Below are 22,217 nucleotides of genomic sequence, written 5' to 3'. Positions count from 1 at the left end.
GGAACCTTTGGCTCTCCAGCTGCTGTGAAACTACAACTCCCAGCATGCTCCATTCACTTCCATGGGAGTTCCCAGAACAGCAGAGCCAGTATGCATGCTGGGAGTTGTAGTTTTGCAACAGCTGGCGAGCCGTATGTTCCCTACCCCTGGTCTAGACGCTACAGCGATGCCTCGGGTCTGTGCCAGTCGCTACATTGGCTGCCTATTCATTATACAATAAAATATAAAGTTATCACCCTCATCCACAAGGCTCTCCATATTGCTGCACGGCTCTCCATAATGCTGCACCTCTCTACATTTCCTCCCTCATCTCTGTCTACCGCCCAACCTGTACTCTCCGTTCAATCAATGACCTAACACTTACATCCTCTATTATCAGAACCTCCCACGCTCGTATACAAGACTTCTCCCGATTTGCACCACTGCTCTGGAATGCTCTACCCCGGACAATCAGATTAACTCCCAATTTCTACAGTTTCAAACGCAAACTAAAGACATCTTTTCAGACAGGCCTATCACAAATTTCTAATGTAAACCCTTCCATACTATAATTAGATTCCCCAAAATGTAACCCTCCTCTGTCCCCGCTCCCACATTACCCCACATGATATAAAGTTAGCCTGAAATGGCATCATATGTCCAAGCTCCATCCACATGTTAAAGGACACCACTAGTGACGGCTCATAAAGTTCTATGTTTGTGTAATGACAGTAACCTCTATTACAACATTGTCTGACCTCTGAATAAGCAATGTCGCCCCTGCTACCTCTTGTGTCATCCCCTCTACCTCATAGATTGTAAGCTCTTGCGAGCAGGGCCCTCAGTCCCAGTGTGTTAAATGACTCTGTTATGCATCTTTGTCTGTATTTGAACCCTACAAATTGTACAGTGCTGCGGAATATGTTGGCGCTATATAAATAAAATTTATTATATGCTGGAATAGAAAATAATTCACTGTTTTTGCTGTAAATGGCTTGTTGTCTTCCACCTTGAACAGAGGTATGAGTAATGAGCCGCAGTATAGCGGCAGTGAGCGATGCAATGTGTATTAAGTTTCTGTTAAGAATGCTGCAACCACCCCAAATTCTTCTTTAATTTCCTCCCTATACTTTCTCTTTACTAGCACTCCTCTTTCCCTGAAATTGCATCCATTTTCTAAAACTGTAGCTCCTGCTGAAGTCTGTCGCTGCATTAAGAAGCATGAAGAAATCCGGATTCTAGGCAAATCGCATATTTCCTAAAATTCGGATCGAATTCCATTTCTGCAGAATCACTTCACTCATCCCTAATCATTAGCTTCTTTTTCTATCCATGACAAAGGGAAATGAGAACACCAATTTACATACCATATAACAACCCATTACCAGATTAGTATGGGTATGCCAGGCTCATACGCCACTCTAGAGGACTCATCTCCAGGCATTAAGACATTTTAATATATGTGTGTGGTATATGTAAAATGGTCGAATATCTCGATATAATCCATCCACACATCTGAATGCCAGTGACAATAGCTTGACCACTGTACTGTAATTTTACCTTGCTTTTTAGTGCAGTATTTTGGTACACGACTAACCCAAGCAATTGCAACACCAGATAACCAAGAGAAGAATGACACACAGGTTAATTTTTCCAAGTGCTGTACCATTTATTGGCTGTACATTGTCTGTTACAAAACAGTGAACAGTTACATACTGTGTGTATTGCCAACCACATTTGTAACTGGAATTATACATAGCAAATTGTGGAGGAAAAACTCACCATTTCAATTTTAACTTTCCTGTGCAAAATATACAACTTTAGATTATAAAAATATATAAAGATATTGATTAATTTCTGCAACTATAAAAGAATTACATAAAAGATTAAATTTAATCATGGAATTTACCTTTTCCCTTCAGAAGATACAAAAATACTGTGCAACCCTGAAATGGATCATTTCAGCATCTGAGCTATGAAAACTTAAATACGGGAAACGGTAGTGTCCAGCACATCATAGGTCACAAAGATGATACTCGCAGGAGTGTTAGAAGTGAGGTCCACATTCAGAGGACTTTCATTTAAAAAAAATAAATAAAAGGCCAAGTTAATTTGTTAGAGGCAAAGTATTGCCCTTCTGTACCAAAGGCACAGAACATCCGGGTCTACCAATACTCTCAAGCCCAACATACAATTCACTATTCAAACTGGTCGTAAAAGTTCTGCTACTACTAAAGCCCCGCAGGTTAGCAGAGGTCTTGCCAATGGGAAAGGTCTCTAGCATTTAGACCACCATACATACTCATGTAAATGAGCATTCCTTTCATCCACAAACTAAAATTTTTATTTCAGGTAGACAAGAGAGATTGAAGTATATATACAAGCAGTGGACAATTTTAATAAAGCTCAACCAAGTATAGGATCAAACAATTATTTAGGGTAGCGGAAAACATACTGGCAGTGACAACAGGTGCCACGTTCTGAGTGAAGATTTTTAGGATTACAGGAGGAGAAAAAAATAAAATAAAAAATGTTCTAATCCCGGACAACGCCTTTAAGAAGTTCCTGTCTGCAACGTTCAGGGGCACCAAAATCATAAACAGAAGCGATACATTCAAAGTTAAAGCCCAGAGTCAACTGGCCTTTGTATACTGTAAGTAATGGTATATCTGTCATACAAATCATACAAGCAGCTATTACAATAATTTACCATAGGGCTTTTTGATTCTTTAGAAAAAAATAAAAATAAAGCACATTAAGCAAATCTGTTATTTGGAAACCTCTACATCTGTAGTGCACTGGCAGTATTAAAATAGTAAAACTGAGATAATGTAATATACAAGATATGCTAGCTAGCTGTTTGACGTATTCTATGGCTCCATTTGGTGTAGAAAAATACTTTAAGAGGCCACAAACCCCATGTTTAGCACTTCTGACAAATACCAAGCTGTGAATGAGGCCTCAGTGAGGTCTATGGCTAAAGTTATTACCTTCTGTGCATGAGGACACCCACATGGAAATAAAAACGTAGATTGTAACTTCAACCTCCAATGTTCTATATTTATGGTATACAGTATATTAAAAGGGGATCTCCATTCTGGATAGCCTCTTTCTTCAGGGATCCTTTCACAGTGTGCTGATAGAAAGGACCCTTGAAGGGACCCTTCACAATCAGCAGTTATGTTCTTTTATCTACTGTAGATGTGGCAGAGGAAGAGGTTTGCATTATACAGAGCCCATTAAAGGGATAATCGATCCATTTAGATTGGTGCGGGTCTGGCTGGCACAACCCCTGCAGATCAGTTGTTCCATTGGTGCAAAGCTCCTGGCATTTATTTACTTGCAGGGCGCTGCTGACTCACAATATTATTGATCATGGCACTTGTGGGTACTACAGTGGTGTCCCCTAGATGTGACCAACTACAATGCAGTACCTACACCCACTACTATCAGTAATGCAGTCAATGAGCAGCACAGCACCCCAGAAACCAGTCCAGGTTAACAGCTGATCTGCAGCCATTCTGATCCCCACTGATTCAACATGGATAGTGTATCTGAAGGATAAGGCTGCATGCACAGAATTTTTGTGCGTGGATTCTGACCCGGAATTTGCATGGGGGAAAAAAAGCCTCCCATTGACTTTAATGGCTTCCTTTTTCTGCGTCGGAATCCGCGCACGGAAACTCTATGTGCATGCAACCTAAGCTATCAGTTTTGAAATGTTCGTCAACCTCTTATTATAACCTCAAGGAAGGGGGGGATACAGCGGGATCCCTTCATGTCATAAATGTCGATATGAAAACTAATAAATGAGATGCACAAACTTTACTCCTTTAGGACAGACCTACAGGACATTCTTTAAAAGGTCAGGGGTCCGCCCTGTGTCACAATGCAATTTAATACTACCAAGCAGCCACAGTTTGTCAGATTCCCAGAAGGTAAAAAAAAACCAAAAAAAAAAAAACCTATATACAAATCTGTGCAATATAGTGTTTGCTCTCTCACTCATCCTATACACTTAAGATGGGGGAGCATTCACTCCATTTTAGAAATAAAATATAAATAATGTTATATGTACTGTGTTATTTACATTGAACATTAACTAGATCTATGCATAAAATTATATAAATAGATGAATACAACTGATTCAAGTACCATTTACTACATGTTAAAAACAGAGTAGAAATAAGGAACTTTATATATAAAAAAAAAAAAAAAAAAAAGTAGGGCAAGTCGTCTTATTCATAGGTGTCGTTTGCTAAGAAATTGTCCTTCTGCATCTCCTCCTCCAGAAAGTGCATGGTCCAACACCACCCAATGCTCGATGGCTGCTCACTTTATCGCCCTCTTGTTGAAGGAGTCTTTTATTCTTTGTATTTCAGTAGCGCACATGTGCCCAAACACCCTATTGTACCACTCACTAGTACGCCCCCTGCAAAACAAAAGCAAAAATATGTTTAAGACACTACCATAGCAGTAACCAATGCACATGAAAACACTAATGCAAAATAAGTATAGAGAAGCAAAACCTAAAAAAATTGCTACAATAAAGAGAAGACTGAGTAAGGTCTCATTTGCATTTTAGATGCATATTTGGAGTGGTCCTCTCATGTAGTAACTTATTACCCATACAGGCTGGGAATTTATTATGTATTGTCTAGCCACTAGACAATACAGCGATCCAAAGTGTAGTTAGAAGCAGGCGCAAGGTGGTAGCCTCGCTGATCATGGTGGCTTTTGGCACCATAGTATCTTAAGGCCCTAGGCCAAGAGTAATGGGGAAGGGGGTCACCTGATGTAATGTAAGGTCCTCTGGGGCACTCCCTGCTACTTTTGTCTCCTATGTGAGGGTATTTTAAGGAGTGTCTGCTGTTGGGTGCAAATGAAGGCACAGTAGACTTGATTTTCATAAAGTAAACTGAGCTGCGAGCATCATCTATTTTAACTACCATCTTGTTACAAGGCATATGGAGGCACGATTCACTTACTGTGGTAGGTTTCACATGTATCACACAGAGAGGAGTAGCTATGCCCTTCTCTCCATTCCTCAGTTCTCTAGCCCTTACCACTTTGATGATCTGAGGTGTTCCCTAGGACCTAGTCCTCCATTCCAACCACTATTTCTAGGGAAATGCTGAAACATCACTGCTGTAGATACTCAAATTTTAGTCTTCGTTCTGCAATCCTAGGGTCTGGTGTCATGGAATTTCCTATCGGCCCCATATTCCACTAACTAGCTGTATGTAGAGAACATTCTGCCATGTAGGCTATACTTGACTCTTTCTAATACTGGCTACTCTCTGCCTGAAATGAACCCTGGGGGTTCCCAACCAACACTGAGCTCCACCCATGTTCTAGAAAAACCAAACCACTACTGCTTGTGTAGCAAAATACAAATGATGGGCAAAAGGCCTTGGCAGTAACACTTGTGGGGGACACTGCACTAGTATATAGACATAACTACTTGCTATGCATGTTGGAATAATGCCTCTCCAGGCATTAAGACATTTTAATGTATGTGTATGGTATATGTAAAATGGTGAAATATTTCAATATAATCCATCCACGCATCCATCAGCCCCCTTTGAGAGACAGAACTTGTCAATCTGGTTTGTCGATAGTTGTGGACAAAGAGGGACTCCAACCCAAAAATTCAAGAACTTCAAGCAATACCCAGTGTTGAAAAAAAAAAACAGCTTGACAAGGACCCCTCACCTAGTGTCTTTCCTACAGGCATGAGTAACTTTACTCTTCTGATTTCCAAGGTTTTCTATGAGATATTCACACAAAATCACATGCCCCAAGATCCCAGTGACTGGAACATCTTCAGAGTCAATTGACGTAGCTGCCAAAATGCAGGTTCCACTTTGTGGATCAGTTCTCCAGGTCCTGAAAAATAAGGATAAAGAATATATGTTATATTGTAGTCTACACCACATACACACTGTTCCAGTATTTTATTTAAGTTATACTTTTATTTCTCTATAACCCTTTTAGGATTCCAGGTAGTCTGTACGTTAATTTTCAGTGACTTTTCATGTTCCTTTTCCACCTTCTAAAATTCATAACTTATTTTTCTGTTGACATAGCTAAGTGAGGGCTTATTCTTTGCATGGCAAGTTGTAACTTCTTTTGAAGTCCATATAAAGTTTCAATTGGCTTTAATTAACTTATGTCATTCTAAATTTCATCACGGTTGAATATGCTGCAGGCTTCTTCCTCTCTCCCGAATCAGGACATATGTACATTCATCTCAAGAAGCTCATGTGTATATCAGGTATATTTAATAAATGAAGGCGCTAACCAGGAAAAGAGAACGGTAGCTATTGGAATCTGAAGCTCTGTGAACAAAGTTTTCAGAATTCTAGATGTCCCATGTGGCACATTCTCCAATAGATCAACCCAAAATATAAAAGTAGATCTTTAAAGACAGCAATAAAAGTCTGTACACCAGTGTTTTGGATAGAAGTGGACCTCCTTCTGAAGTTAGTAACTGATTAACAGAATTCTGAACAAAGCTTTAAGATTCTGAGAACCACCAAGAAATATATAATATAGAGGAAATCTTTAGGCTCTCATCATTATGTTCTTGCTTTAACTAGTGTTGATGGGCTTGTACTTCTACACAGCAGCCATTCTTATGAGGAAGAGCTCATCGGCTATGGGAAAAAGTAGCTACCGGAACAAATTTTTAACTTTAGGTGATTATATTATAGACTACACGTAAGCATTGAGTTTTGCACTAATGGAGTGCAGCTAAACTGCAGATATGCAGGATGAACTGGAAAAAATGATCATAACTGCTGTAAAGCTGCCAATATAGCACTTGAGCACCTAACTGGACATCCTACTAATATTATAAATGCCAGAGCATCGGATCATGAACACCAACAACACGCTCAGGTTAGGGCGTCCGAGCGAGCTGCTGACATGCTGGAACAATCACAGGTACGGCGTGAGGGACAAGTTCAGCAGCAGGACAGCTTGAGAGCTGCCAAAATGCCGGAGTATGCAAACCATTGATGGCAGCAATTTGCTGAATATAGGCGGATCATTGATGCCAACAACATGTAGACAACGTCGCAGGCAGAGGCTAGTTCACTATAAATCCTTACCTTAAAACCACATACTCCTTGTGTGATAAGGGAGGCATACTTTCTTCTGAATAGTGGTAGATTTCAGTATCCTCATCTAGTGTCTCTATTATCTTGGACTGCTGTAGATTTGGGTCCCACGTGTGCTGTTCCCTCAGTATATGTTGTAAGATCATTTGGGGTGTAGCTTCAAGTTCAATAGAAACTTTCCATAGACGAATTGGATAGTCATCATTTTCTACCTGTAAACCACAAAATCATAAGGATGGAATCATTTTATAGCTGGTCACAAGTCAAATAATTTTTCCCCCTTCTGTGCTATGGCTAGAACAGGAGATATATATATATATATATATATATATATATATATATAGATATATATAGATATATATATATATACACACACACATATATACACACACACATATCTATATATACACACACACACACATATATACTCACCGGCCACTTTATTAGGTACACCATGCTAGTAACGGGTTGGACCCCCTTTTGCCTTCAGAACTGTCTCAATTCTTCGTGGCATAGATTCAACAAGGTGCTGGAAGCATTCCTCAGAGATTTTGGTCCATATTGACATGATGGCATCACACAGTTGCCGCAGATTTGTCGGCTGCACATCCATGATGCGAATCTCCCGTTCCACCACATCCCAAAGATGCTCTATTGGATTGAGATCTGGTGACTGTGGAGGCCATTGGAGTACAGTGAACTCATTGTCATGTTCAAGAAACCAGTCTGAGATGATTCCAGCTTTATGACATGGCGCATTATCCTGCTGAAAGTAGCCATCAGATGTTGGGTATATTGTGGTCATAAAGGGATGGACATGGTCAGCAACAATACTCAGGTAGGCTTTGGCGTTGCAACGATGCTCAATTGGTACCAAGGGGCCCAAAGAGTGCCAAGAAAATATTCCCCACACCATGACACCACCACCACCAGCCTGAACCGTTGATACAAGGCAGGATGGATCCATGCTTTCATGTTGTTGACGCCAAATTCTGACCCTACCATCCGAATGTCGCAGCAGAAATCGAGACTCATCAGACCAGGCAACGTTTTTCCAATCTTCAATTGTCCAATTTCGATGAGCTTGTGCAAATTGAAGCCTCAGTTTCCTGTTCTTAGCTGAAAGGAGTGGCACCCGGTGTGGTCTTCTGCTGCTGTAGCCCATCTGCCTCAAAGTTCGACGTACTGTGCGTTCAGAGATGCTCTTCTGGCTACCTTGGTTGTAACGGGTGGCTATTTGAGTCACTGTTGCCTTTCTATCAGCTCGAACCAGTCTGGCCATTCTCCTCTGACCTCTGGCATCAACAACGCATTTCCGCCCACAGAACTGCCGCTCACTGGATGTTTTTTCTTTTTCGGACCATTCTCTGTAAACCCTAGAGATGGTTGTGCGTGAAAATCCCAGTAGATCAGCAGTTTCTGAAATACTCAGACCAGCCCTTCTGGCACCAACAACCATGCCACGTTCAGAGGCACTCAAATCACCTTTCTTCCCCATACTGATGCTCGGTTTGAACTGCAGGAGATTGTCTTGACCATGTCTACATGCCTAAATGCACTGAGTTGCCGCCATGTGATTGGCTGATTAGAAATTAACTGTTAATGAGCAGTTGGACAGGTGTACCTAATAAAGTGGCCGGTGAGTGTATATATACATACACACACATACACATATATATACACACATCTATATATTTTTTTTTTACTCCGCTCCCATTTGAAAACATTTCACCGTCAAAGCACAATACAATAAAAAAAAGTCATAAAAGAGACTGAAAGAATGGAAACCGGAACACACACAAACCTTTTTGTAAGCTAGTTCAACATGTTCAAATCCTGCACAAGGCACCCAGCTTCTGTACTTGTCCTTGGCATCTCGAAGAAGATTCTGCATGGAGTTTTCCAGAGATATTAGGGTATTACAGTGTGCTGCCAGAGAGGTTGTAGAGGAGTTTATGGTCACTTCTGTTGTGTTGGACAGTGGCTTAGAAATACTAAAACAGAGGTCATGGCAATAGTCTGGCACCTACACAAGAAGAAAGTGAAAAATGGTTCAGGATATGAGCCATGTGCAATATATTTCACAGGTGATACAATATCTCCCAACATTTGGATCAGATATTAAGGGACATTTAAACCCCGACCTTATTTACTCTATGTACGCCCCCAGTCATTCTTGGAACACTCGTGTTCATGTGGATAAACACCATTTCTCTATGGCCTATACGTGGGACAGTACTCAGTAAAGAGCAAGATCAGACTTTACTTAAAAGGGAATGTGTTGCTTATTTTTTTTCTTAAAACTTTATGAATTTAGTGAAAAACCTGTTTCATTTTTAAATTTCATATGCTCTTAAATTTGGGAAGTCATTCTGCCCGAGTCCGAGACTCTAACACCAGGTTCACACCTGCGTTCGAGTTTCTGTTTTTTTCGGGTCTGTTTGGGAACTTGATAATGGAAAACCAAACCCACTTAAAAAGCAGTTACTCGCGGAAATCCGTGGACCCTATAGACTATAATGGAGTTTGACCTGAAAAATGCAGAAATAATGATTCTCTGCAGTTTTCAGCCAGAATGGTGGACAGAATCCCCGAGAGCAGATGTGAATTCAGCCTTAGTTAATACAACTATTGTAAAGTAAATATCATAAGATTTTTCATTGGAAGTCACTTTTGCATACCTGGAATAGTCTGGTGCACTCAGAAATCATGTGAGCCAATCCTTGAGTTGCTGCCAGATTCTCACTCAAGTCTTTCTGGTCTGGTTTTCCAAGACTATACTTTCTTTGGCTTGCCCTTAAGTTAAAGAAAGAAGAGTCACTCAACAGGTTACTTACAGGGCACTGAACAATAATGAAATCAGCAAGATCTACGATCTTGGACGAGTTTTCTGTACACGATCCCATCTGTAATCCTTTCTCAGAGTAAACAATGTACACATCTTAATGAACAATTATATTAATCAGGGCGGGGAGGGGGGAGATGAAGGGTCTGGTAGAGGTTTTGCATTGTTTATAATGGTAATGATTATTTTTACGCATCCTCAACACTATTTCTTGGGATATTAGGATTTTTCCATTACTGGTAATTCTAGACAGTTTCATGTTAACAGATAAGTTATAAAAAAAAAAGTGAAAGTCCTGGATGACATCATTACAACACATTTCCTGTCCAATTATCTATAGAACAGCTCCAGTGAATGACATTGCACAAAGAAATGGCTGATAAGACATTAATCCTTGGAGCCGAGCCATTCAGATTATACGTCTTTGAAGTTTCAATCAAAGTAAAACATTAACATCTATATGTCTGGCAATCTTGTTCAAAGTAGTCTTTTTTGGCGAGTGGGAAGGCTTTATTAAAACAAAAAACAATGAAGCACTCATACTGGATCCGAAAGGAGCTGTGTTTAGGGGGCAGGATTAGGTTAAAGAATAAAGAAGATGCTAATCCTTTTAGAGGACTTCCGATAAAAATGGTTATCAGTCGTCACACATACTAAATTGGAGCGTTCTCAACAGATTGCAGAACAATAAAATCCACTACTAAAAAGATATATAATAAAAGGAAAAAAGATATATGCAACCATATAAAAAGTTTGTGATCTGGCTTTATCCAATACACTGCTTGCGACAAGGACACGATGGGCGTTTTGTAAGGCCCTGAGAACTTTGTTTTCTGTTGGATTACTTCATTTTTAATAGAATCCAGCTAGGATGAGGTAAGACAACCCACAGCATTAAAAGTTGGACAGCTCAAATATATGAAAGAAATTAATGGTATGCCCTCCAGAACCAAATAAATACTCACGCCTTCATTTCACTTTTAACCCATTACTGCAAACTTTTTGGAGGCTACCTCATAGATATGATGCAATTGTAGTTTTGTTCCATTTACTCTACATAATGCATGCAATAACAAATGTGTAATTGTTATACCAAAGGGATTCTGGCCATGACCCGATGTTATTCAGTTTTGAAGCCGCCTTTTCACGTGAACTGCCATTTTATTCATATGTAGATGAAAGTGCCTGGGCTTTGGTCTCAAATCTAGGTTGAGGCCCCATGTGGTGGAAAGCAGATTTATTACAGATTTATATAGTATTATATATATATATATATATATATATATATATATATATATATATATATATATATATAATTTAGACTAGTTTTACGATGCAGATCAGGTCTGAAATCTAGCACTTAGCTGGAATTGATTTCAGTGTAGGTGCATTACCTGGAGGAGGATGCACCTGATTTACCTTATCTATAACTATGCCCCATCTGAAGATCTGCCAGTACCGAAGATAGAGTGGCATCGAAAACAGTCTTCCTAAAGCTCCCACATAATATTTTTGCTGCTTTTTTTGGGTGAAAATTTTTCTGTTCATTTCTGTCAGAAGAAAACCCAATAGGAAGGAAAAAAGTACAAGCCCTTAATTCCTTACTAGAGATGAGCAAGTACTATTGGAAACTGCCGTCTCGAATAGCACGCTCCCATAGGAATGAATGGAATTCATTCCTATGGGAGCGTGCTATTTGAAACGGCAGTCATTCCTATGGGAGCGTGCTATTCGAAACAGCAGTTTCCAATAGTACTCGCTCTACAAAAAAAAAAAAAAAACCTGTAGCAAAATCTGCACAACAAAAACTCAACAAGTCTCACGTCATCAGCCTTCGAGCCATCAAACCCCATTATTGGAAGAATGAAATGAGTACTAGGATTTACACTCACCTAGTAGATGAGGAAGAGCTCTCCCTTCTTAAAGAGTTTAAATGAAACAAACTGGGTGCAAGACACACCGCAATGTTGGTTTGAGTCATTTGGTTTTCACTTGCACAAGCAACCACATCTCTCAGGAAGTAGAGAAGCATTTTGAGGGCCTCACGATTTTCATCTGGAAGCAACAGTATGGCAGCCTGTGCAGCATAAAACTGCTGATCCTTGGGCACATCTGTACAAGAAATCACAAGCATGTTAAATTGTGTCAGCCTATTTGTATATTCAGCCAACATCCCATTCCCAAGATTATATAACTCCACCAGCAGTAATATCCTAATCCTTTTTTGATACAAAAGTCAAGGTGGCAATACAGATCATTCAGTTGACACCAAAAACAACCCCCCCCCCCTCAAAATACATATGTAAATTACCGTATATACTCGAGTATAAGCCGACCCGAATATAAGCAGAGATCCCTAATTTTACCACAAAAAAAACCAAAAACCTGGGAAAACTTATTGACTCGAGTATAAGCCGAGGGGGGGGGGGGGAATCCACCATTGCAGATAAAAAGTCTGGTCATGTGCATTACAGCTTAGTAACTCCATGGGGATCATAGTAATAGCAGTTAACCCCATCATAGCAGTTAACCCTATCATGTCCCTCACATTAACCCCCTGTGTGCCTCACATAAGAGTTACTGATATGTGGGACATATGGAGGTAATAATTAGGCATCTTCATAATTAAGGTCCTTCATTAGTCCCCTCATGTGTCTCACATATTAGTAACCCTTATATGGGGCACACAGGGGTTAATATGAGGGACATGATCGTGTTAACGGTTATTAATGTGAGGCACATGGAGTTACTGAAACTAAATTAATAACCCCAAATGCCTGATATTACTAGGCAGAGTAACTAAAGGAAGGTCCCTGTGTGTCACGTTACTGTAGCTTCCTCTCCTCCATACAACAGACATCTTCCATAAGACACAATGAATCCTGGCCACTCATCTGCAGGGTAGATGCTAAATCCTAGTGTGCTAAAGGACCTCTGATGACGTCATGACCATGTGAGCGGACTCTGGTGTGGGCGGAGCTACTAGGATTTAGACTCAACCTTATCTGCAGATGTGACATTCTAGTGGCTACAGGACCTTTGATGACATCACAGTCATGTGACCTCATGACAAGCCAATCACAAAGCAGTAGCACTAAAGGACATCCCCCTTCCAGGTCTCCCTGACCCTGACTCGTGTATAAGCCAAGGAGAGCTTTTTCAGCATGAAAAATGTGCTGAAAAAGTCGGCATTATATATATATATATATATATATATATATATATATATATATATATATATATATATATATATATATATATATATATATATCTATATCGTATATACGGTAAGTATGCATGTATACTCCATGAGAAGAGTTGCATAAATTGCTGCAAGAGACACATTAGCAGTAGATTATATCCCTTGAGATGACCAACACTTTGTAGGTTACAGTCTAAGATAAAACGATCTGGAGACTTCTAAGGGGCATTAAAAACGACATCTCTTAAAACACAGTGAGAACACTATTTGGACTACGGCCAAGTTCACACAGCAGAAAACGAAGGAAAATTTCTGATGCAGGGCATCCGACTTTCATTTGCTGATTAGGCACAGATAATAAGGACTGAATCACAAGGGACTTCCAATCCATGGAACCCACAGCAAGATCAAGCAGGACACTGATTTTTTTTTTTTTATTCTGCCGCAATATCTGCCTCCCATTGCTTTCAATGGAAGGCAGAGATCGCTGCAGGATTTGGGAAAAAACAAAAATATTTAGGACAGAACCTAGAATGAAATCCGCCCCCATATTTGTGGTAGTTCCTCTGTGTGAACCTAGCTTAGGCTGAGGCCCCACGTTGCAGAAACGCAGCTTTTTTTGTTGCCGATTTTGTTGCTTTTGTTTTTTAGCCAAAGCCAAGAGTGGATTGAACAGAAGGGAGAAGTATAAGAACGTCCTAAATATTCTGCATTCCTTTTGTAGACACTCTTGGCTTTGGCTCAAAAAAACGCAGCAAATCTGCAACAACAACAAAAAAAGCTGCGTTTTCGCAACGTGGGGCCTTAGCCTTAAAGGGATTTTTCAGGACTTTATAACTGATTACATTGTCCTAGAATAGGCCACCATTATCAACTTGGTAGGGGACCCACCAAAATGGCTCCTTACATTGTGTAGTGAATAAAAATGGTACAGCAGATTTCTCCTATCCACTTGAATGTGACAAAACTATTGTAACAAGACACAGCCACTATACAACATGTGTGTCTGCCTTCAGAGCACCACAACCAATTCAATCAATATTAAGGACTCAGAAAATACCAAGTTTATTGGAAAGGGTGAACTCTTACACTGATAAATGTGCAGGAAGGATTCACATAACTTGCTTGTGAATATAGGTTCAGGTAGATCCCGGAAATACTGCTTTACCATGTCTGCCACATCGAAAGCAGACTGGCCTTCATAGCTCACATAGCTGGGGTCCAATTCATTCATTTCTCTAAGGGCCTGGATTCTAGATTTCACACCAGATTTTCGGAAGAGGCCAACCTTAAAGGAAACATACAGTCACATAACTCTTTCATCAATCAGATCAATAGTACAGTGTGTATGCATAGGGAGTAACACTATGTCTGGCCATTATAGGACTTTTATAAATTTAAAAAAAACCCACATGGAAAACGTCCCATTTAGCTGCTTTAACTTAACATTCTGTGCGGGGGTGAATCTAGCCACTCTGCAGCCTAAGGGTGAGTTCACATGGAGTAAAGTGCCGCGTGATGTGGAACGTATACGCCGCGTGAGATTTTGTGGGCCGTATAAGCTCCCATTGATTTCAATGGGAGCCGGATCGTATACACGGCGCTATTTTGGGCAAAATCACAGCCGCAAAATAGCGCCACGTATACGATCCCGGCTCCCATTGAAGTCAATGGGAGTGTATACGGGCCGCAAAATCTCACACGGCGTATACATGCTACATCACGTGGCACTTTACTCCGTATGAACTCACCCTAAGGCGAACTATAGAAAGCCACTCTCCTCCCACCTTTATTACACTGTAAGACACCCCCATTACTAACCCCCACCACATAATAGGATCCGCACACAGTGACATGTTGCTGCTACCCATTGGATTATTGGAATAGGTAACAGCAGAGCACCCCTGCCTCTGACCATGCTGCTTGCTATAGCTAGACTGAATTCAGCAAAAATTCCATTTAAAGACTGTTCAATGGGAAGGCATATAAGTGAAAAACAGGAAAGCCTCCATATCTGCTCAAATTCCAGAACTACCCTGTTACTAGATATAAAAGCACAACCCATCCTGGGAAACATGTAGATGAAATGGTAAATATATTGTGTTGCATACCTGATCAAGGAAGTGGATCCGCAAATAATCCATAGCTAGTAGGATGCTCTTAGGTATAGGATAGTTTGTCCTCTGGAAATTCAGAAGGAGCGGAACGCCAAACACATTCTTATCCTTGTAGTCTGGAGCTCTTATTTTACGGATAAATTTGGGAACAGTCCTGTAAAAAAAAAAAAAAAAAAAAAATCCTTATTCCTGGGTCAGTATCTAAATTTGGTTAGATTTCCATTAATGTTTGTTTTTCTGAATTGCCCCTTACACACTATTCAGCTTCTAGACTTGAGGCTAACTACCACTACCTCCTTAACTCCACACCCATCCTCTTATTTCCTTCCATTTTTGCTGGGCATCAAATATATATAGTGTGAGGGTTAGCCATGGGTGTAACTTGAGGGGCTGCAGAGGGCGCAGTCACATCGGGGCCCAGGAGCCTTAGGGGGCCCATAAGCACTGGCATCAGTATTGAAATTGCAGTTTCCATCTGGCCCATAATCCAAGGAGACCTACAGATTACCCTAACCACGCTAAGGATGATAAATTCTCTGCAAGTCAAACCTAGAATGTTTTTGGCTTCTCCATAAAAAAAGTGGTCTTTCCACTCAATGAATGAAAATGTTCTAAAACCCCTTTAGGCTAAGACTAAAAAAAACTCAGCATTTCCGCAAGGTGGGGCTTTACAGTGTAGGGTATATATTGCTAATAGCATTCTTTTTGTCTATGGGCCAAACACACACAAAAAAATTAAAACACATCAAAAACACACACCACTTTAAAAAAAACTAAACAAAAACAAGACACCGCCAAGCTGTTTTAGAGGCCTATGTAATTGTGAAGAGTAACAGAAGTAGGCAAAAAAAAGTTTGGTCTTCAGTGTTAGGGCTAGTTCACACGTGAGTATAAGGGGAGGTTTTTGACAGCGGATTTCGCGTCCAAAACCTCCCCTTATAATGGTGGTCATTGGAGACCGCCGGGCTTCTGTTCTCCGCTAGCGGCGAGCTGCTGCTAGCGGAGAAAAGAAAGGACATGTCCTTTCTTCAGGCGGAAGCCGCGCAGGCTCAGCCGCGCGGCTTCCGCCCCCGGCAGCTCCCTCCTATGTCGGCTCATTCATTTGAGCCGACAGCAGAGGGTTAAGCCGCGACAGCGATGGTCGCGGCGGGCAGGTCAAAACCCACGCAGGCAGTTCACGTGTGAACTAGCCCTTTTAGCTTGGTTAGGTCAGATTTTGTCAGTAAGCAATCCTTACCAATTCCATCCCTGCTTGCTGGAAGGGGAGTATTTATCCATCAACGCTGTGAGTTTTAACAAAGACAGCTTCTGGATCCGGTTCAGGTGGGCTGCTGACTGCCTGTCAACTTGCAAGGACAGATCTTCAGGCTCTGGACTTTGTCTGCAATTTCAGAAATAAAACAAGCTTTTGAAGTTCTGCTGTATATGGACAGACCTTTACATGCGTTCATTTATAGACCACTTATGCTGAGGAATGTGCCAATAAGTACAACAGAAGATGGTCTTTATTAAGACTAGTTAATAGGGGTAATATGACAAGACTGAAATACAGTTAATATTCTAAACCAATTTGTCTTATATCAGTAACCTGTCTGGAACATGCACATACGTCAAGAACAAGATGGCAAACTTCACCAAATGAACCTTCCGACAACATATGAATGCTCAAAGACTAATAACTAACCTGCTACAGTCGGTCAATGAAGATTCAATTTCAGAAACAGTTATATATGGCAAAATTGGAGAGTCATTATCTGTACAAGATTTGCCACATTCAGGATCCATATGGTCCAATATTGACTTTTGTAAATGTTCATTCACTTCCAGGTGAATTGTTTTGGGGGATGATGGACATGGTGAAGTGGAGTCATTAGCAAAGTCAGAGTCACCATCATCAGAGAGCTTTTCCGACCATGAACTAACCATTTTTCGAAGGCCATTAACATGCTCCATTACATTGTCTAGTTCTGAAAAGACATCATCATCACTCGGTGATCCAAGTCTATTGAAATGAAAGGGAAGGTTTGGAACATTATCATAAATGCTTAACCTATTGTCTACAAGAGAAAGCGGGCTAGGAGGTGCCTCCGTGTCCTTGGAGCTACTAGATCTCATTCTGTTCCGGTTGCAGCCATGGAAACTTCCAGTTCTCCAGTTCACAGAGGTGTTCTCTACAGGTGATAAATTGCCATCGGTAAGTGCTTTTGGAAATGTTCCAGGTTTGTGGCCATGTGGGATGTGAAACACCTGATTTTCATGCAGATGTCTTTCATTTCTAAAGTTCTGCTCAGAAATATTCCAAAGAGATAACTTGGTGGGGTCAGTGTCCTCAGCATACATTCCCGCCCTCTTGATATGGCTTCTTACTCTGATAACTGGGCTTGGGGTACTCACAGTGCTGCTGTTTTCAGATGGACTACTACTGCTGCAGGTTTGTGAAGAACTAGAGAACGTTGCCTTACTTTGAGTATCGGTTAGATCCGAAATGTTCACACAGTTGAGATTGCGCAGTTTCTCATCACCAAACCCATCAAGTAGAACTGGACTACTAATAATGGGTTTATCCTTCAGGTGGGGACTTCTCTTCACAGTGGAGCTTCTTAGACGAAGCTTTTCCATTTTCCTAAGAAGGCTACCTTTCTTGCTAGGTGGTTTATCAATCAACTTTTCCTCACCAATTACATTTAGCATCTCACTTGGAGAAGGTGAAATGCTGAGTGTAGAATCTGGTGAAACTAATTTCACTGAGGAGCACCTTGAAGAGCTTCTGCTGGTTTCCAGTTCTTCATATGTTTTGGGGAAGCAGTCACTTTCACTACTGCTAGAGCTATGCAGTGAAGACGCATCGTTTCTTTCTCCTTGGTCTGAGGAATCCACTTTTTCACTCTTGACAATCGGTGCGGTAATGCACGTGGCTTCATCAGGTACAAAACAATCAAAATTTTCTAGACGTGACCAACGCCGGCTTTGTCTCTGATAGGACCACTTGTTGCTGATAGCACACGGCTCATCTTCTTCAGATTCATCACTCTTAAAACGAAAATATAAACATATTTAAATCAGATTTGTTTGAATCATTTGGGTTTAAACAGAAAAAAAAACAAAAACAAAACAGCACGTCCTAAGTAGAGATGAGCGAGTACTATTTGAAACGGCAGTTTCAAATAGCATGCTCCCATAGGAATGAATGGGAGCGGCCGGATGCCGGCTCTGGCTGCATGCCGGCTGTGTCCATTCATTCCTATGGGAGCGTGCTATTCGGAACTGCCGTTTCAAATAGTACTCTCTCATCTCTAGTCCTAAGTTTTAATCAATGCTCTTACAGCCCTCAGTTTATGCTAGACACAAGTTTTCATGATTTATTTGTAACCGACTTGGGCAAGGTGAGCATCAGAGGAACAGTCTAAGCCAACAGTGAGGAATATGGCACCATAAGTGTATGTTTACTTAACGGAAAATGGATTCCACGTGTGAACATACCACGCGGCCAATGCAGTGCACCGGCATCCCATCGCAGCATTCTGCTCCGGATTAGGCCCAAATTAATAGGCCTAATTGGGAAGTAGTAAACAATAGAGGCAAATATAACAAATTATGTGTGGGTAAATGACCATAGCAACAAAGTGAACCAGCCGCACAAAATATATGAATAAAAATTTACTTTTATTAAGTGCTCCTAAAAAGGTGTAGCAACATATATACATACAAAATATATAAACAAACATAAAACAAAATCATATAGGGGTAGACAATGCTACAAATACCAACTTGTCAGCCATGGAATGTACACTGGATGGCAACACTAATATCATAGTACAAAGGGCTCAACCATAGCTAAAACTGAAAGTGTCCAATAATAAAGTGTTGTAAATGAAAACAACAAATAATCAGTGTAATAACCCACAGATAGCTATGAGACTGCCCACATAAGATGATCCAAGATTAGCCTCCATACATACCAACAGTAAAGGGACCCGACGCGCGTTTCACCTGTACTTGACAGGTTTCGAAACCAGGTTTCGAAACCAGTCCCCTGACGAAACCTGTCAAGTACAGGTGAAACGCGCGTCGGGTCCCTTTACTGTTGGTATGTATGGAGGCTAATCTTGGATCATCTTATGTGGGCAGTCTCATAGCTATCTGTGGGTTATTACACTGATTATTTGTTGTTTTCATTTACAACACTTTATTATTGGACACTTTCAGTTTTAGCTATGGTTGAGCCCTTTATACTATGATATTAGTGTTGCCATCCAGTGTACATTCCATGGCTGACAAGTTGGTATTTGTAGCATTGTCTACCCCTATATGATTTTGTTTTATGTTTGTTTATATATTTTGTATGTATATATGTTGCTACACCTTTTTAGGAGCACTTAATAAAAGTTAATTTTTATTCATATATTTTGTGTGGCTAATTGGGAAGTAGTCTCGTGCCGTGACTGAGCCAGCCGCAGGAAGAAGAGGTATTTCGCTTCCCCCCCCCCCTGCTACTAGCGTCAATATCCGCTGCCAATAAACTACGTGTGAACGAGCCCTAAAATATAGCAGTCACTGATTAAACCACTTTGTAATTTACCCCAAATGATATTGGCTTCAGGTAAACCTAAAATCCCCAGTACAAATATACATTACAACATCACTTTATTTGGAATCTAGTAATACTAAAACAACAGGGACTTATATAAAAAGTCTACTTCCCCTTTTATAAACATCCCGAGAGATTACAAAACCTCACACACACGTAACTGCATATACCTTTTTACGATGACGGCTTATTTCCACTTTCATAGATGCACACTTGTTCAGGGTGTTCAGGCGTCTAAGAGAAAGAATATTATTAGTATAATTTGTACTTTCATATTATGTGAAGCAGAAAACCAAAAATTTACTTCTTTGATTCAGGGTGATAATCTTTGGAGGAGTTTACTTGATCTGCGGTCCAGTATGGCACTATAGGGAGGACAGCAACAAAATGACACATACACCCAAAAGTTGAACAGACAACCTTGGTGAAGGGTTTCTGAGATGTCCCAAATTCATATGTATGCCCCAAGATATGTTGAATAGACTTCCACAGAATTTTTCAGCTGACATGCTGAATGAGTTCCAGTTCCTAAACATGGATGGGGCAAAAGGAAGAGGATTGTATTCCATTTTCTGCACCTACACGAGCTATGAGCAGGTATAAATTTTCACTGTGGGTGCATGTTCTGGTGGAGGGTGCACCCAGTCATAACCAAGGTGTACCTTCCAATGGAAGTTATGTAATTTTAATGTTACTGTTAGGGGGGTTAAATTCCTAATCGTGAGACCACCCCTTTAACAGAGGGGCTTTTATTTGAATTCCCCCACACCCGCTTCCGTTCAAAGTGTTTTATTGAGCTCATTCTTCAAAAAATTTATTTTTAATGGTTTTCAACTATTACATTAAATATTACCTGAACAGCGATTCCATGGCATCTCGATCAAGGAATTCATGGTCATTCTTCACGGTTTCTATATCAATTGGGAACTGTAAATCTAAAATGACAGGAAATAATACTGGATTAATTAAAAAGTAACACTAATGAAGTCCAAACTCATACTAGTCATTATTTCATAGTAATAGAGATTATATCGGACAATACTGGATTTCTCCATCAACTCCACCTCTTTGCATTCTATCAGAGACAAGCGTCCAAAAAGATAGACATGAAACGAAACAGCCACAAACCTATTAATCTATTATTAGATCTATCATTTAATAGATATCTATTAATTCCAGCACATGGAGAAATCATATAAAAACTTCAGTGGTGCTCGACCCCATGAGGTAGACAATAAGGAAAGGTAATGCTATACAAAAGCAAAGGGGCACTCATCAATATAGGAGTCCCCAAGTTAATTCAACATATCGGAGAGGCACACAGTGGAAATGCAGAGGTTCTTACATTTTGTGGGTATTGACTAGAGATGAGCGAGTAGTGTTCGATCGAGTAGGTGTTCGGTCGAATACTACGGTATTCGAAATACTCGTCCTCGATCGAACACTACTAGGTGTTCGAAGTTTAAGGTTCGATGCAGAACCAGCGTTGATTGGCAGAATGCTATACATTCTGCCAATCAACGCTGGTTCTTCTCTTACCTTTAGAAGTCTTTTCTCCGTGCAGCAGCCCCGCGGCATCTTCTGGCTGGAATTCACTCTGCCTAGGCATCCGGCCTAGGCAGAGCCGACTGTGCATGCGCGGGCATGCCCTCGCATGTGCAGTCGGCTCTGCTCAGGCGTCGGGCCGGGCAGAGCCAACTGCGCATGTCCACGCATGACCACGCATGCGCAGTCAGCTCTGCCTAGGCCCCGATGCCTAGGCAGAGTGAATTCCAGCCGGAAGACGACGCGGGGACGCTGTGCCGGGAGAAGACTTCAAGGAGAATCCAGCCCGACCGTCACTCGTGTACTTGGTAAGTATAATTTTATCGAATTTTGTGTACCCCTGAAACGAGCATTTCCCCCCATAGACTATAATGGGGTTCGAAATCCGTTCGAACAGTTGAACAGTGTGCGGCTGTTCGAATCGGATTTCGAACCTCGGACATTTTAGTGTTCACTCATCTCTAGTATTGACCATTACTGTACTAAAATTTGGTGGTGATTGACATAAATTACTCAGACCTTTAAGCGTAAATGACAATTGTGATCAAGCAATAGTAATTGAAGCATTTTTTCCAAGTGACAACCTCATAACAAAATCCTTGAGAAGCGTTTCACCATTTCTATGGTGGCTATGCATGTGGTGCACACACTGCGGGGTTGGATGCCGGCACAGAGACATCCTCCCTGCAGTTTGCATGTGCACAACAATACGTGTTTTGTGTAACAGGACCAGAGAAAGCGCAGTGTGCGCGATAAGGCCATCGCCCTCACTCCTTGTGTTCCTCTGTCCATCAGTTGCTGATTTTATGTCTTTGTT

The 22,217-nt window shown here is 40.8% G+C and overlaps 1 protein-coding gene across 2 annotated transcripts in view; it reads right to left on the bottom strand.

Annotated features, from left to right (window-relative positions):
* Positions 1-1,643: 1,643 nt before the first annotated feature.
* Positions 1,644-22,217, bottom strand: part of LOC142203741 (rho GTPase-activating protein 7-like) — a 155,836-nt gene continuing 135,262 nt past the window's right edge. For both annotated transcript variants that reach the window (XM_075274741.1, XM_075274742.1), the window contains exons 3-14: positions 20,709-20,790; positions 20,026-20,089; positions 16,952-18,297; positions 16,505-16,648; positions 15,262-15,421; positions 14,240-14,438; positions 11,841-12,060; positions 9,785-9,899; positions 8,908-9,129; positions 7,095-7,315; positions 5,695-5,868; positions 1,644-4,411 (exon numbers count right to left, since the gene is read on the bottom strand). In XM_075274741.1, coding sequence (XP_075130842.1) covers positions 4,312-4,411; positions 5,695-5,868; positions 7,095-7,315; positions 8,908-9,129; positions 9,785-9,899; positions 11,841-12,060; positions 14,240-14,438; positions 15,262-15,421; positions 16,505-16,648; positions 16,952-18,297; positions 20,026-20,089; positions 20,709-20,790 — 3,047 coding nt within the window. In that variant the 3' untranslated portion in view covers positions 1,644-4,311. The remainder of the gene's footprint in view (positions 4,412-5,694; positions 5,869-7,094; positions 7,316-8,907; positions 9,130-9,784; positions 9,900-11,840; positions 12,061-14,239; positions 14,439-15,261; positions 15,422-16,504; positions 16,649-16,951; positions 18,298-20,025; positions 20,090-20,708; positions 20,791-22,217) is intronic.

The sequence above is a fragment of the Leptodactylus fuscus genome, chromosome 5, assembly GCF_031893055.1.
Source record: "Leptodactylus fuscus isolate aLepFus1 chromosome 5, aLepFus1.hap2, whole genome shotgun sequence".
Classification (NCBI taxonomy): domain Eukaryota; kingdom Metazoa; phylum Chordata; class Amphibia; order Anura; family Leptodactylidae; genus Leptodactylus; species Leptodactylus fuscus.
This window is presented reverse-complemented; position numbering and strand designations above follow the sequence as displayed.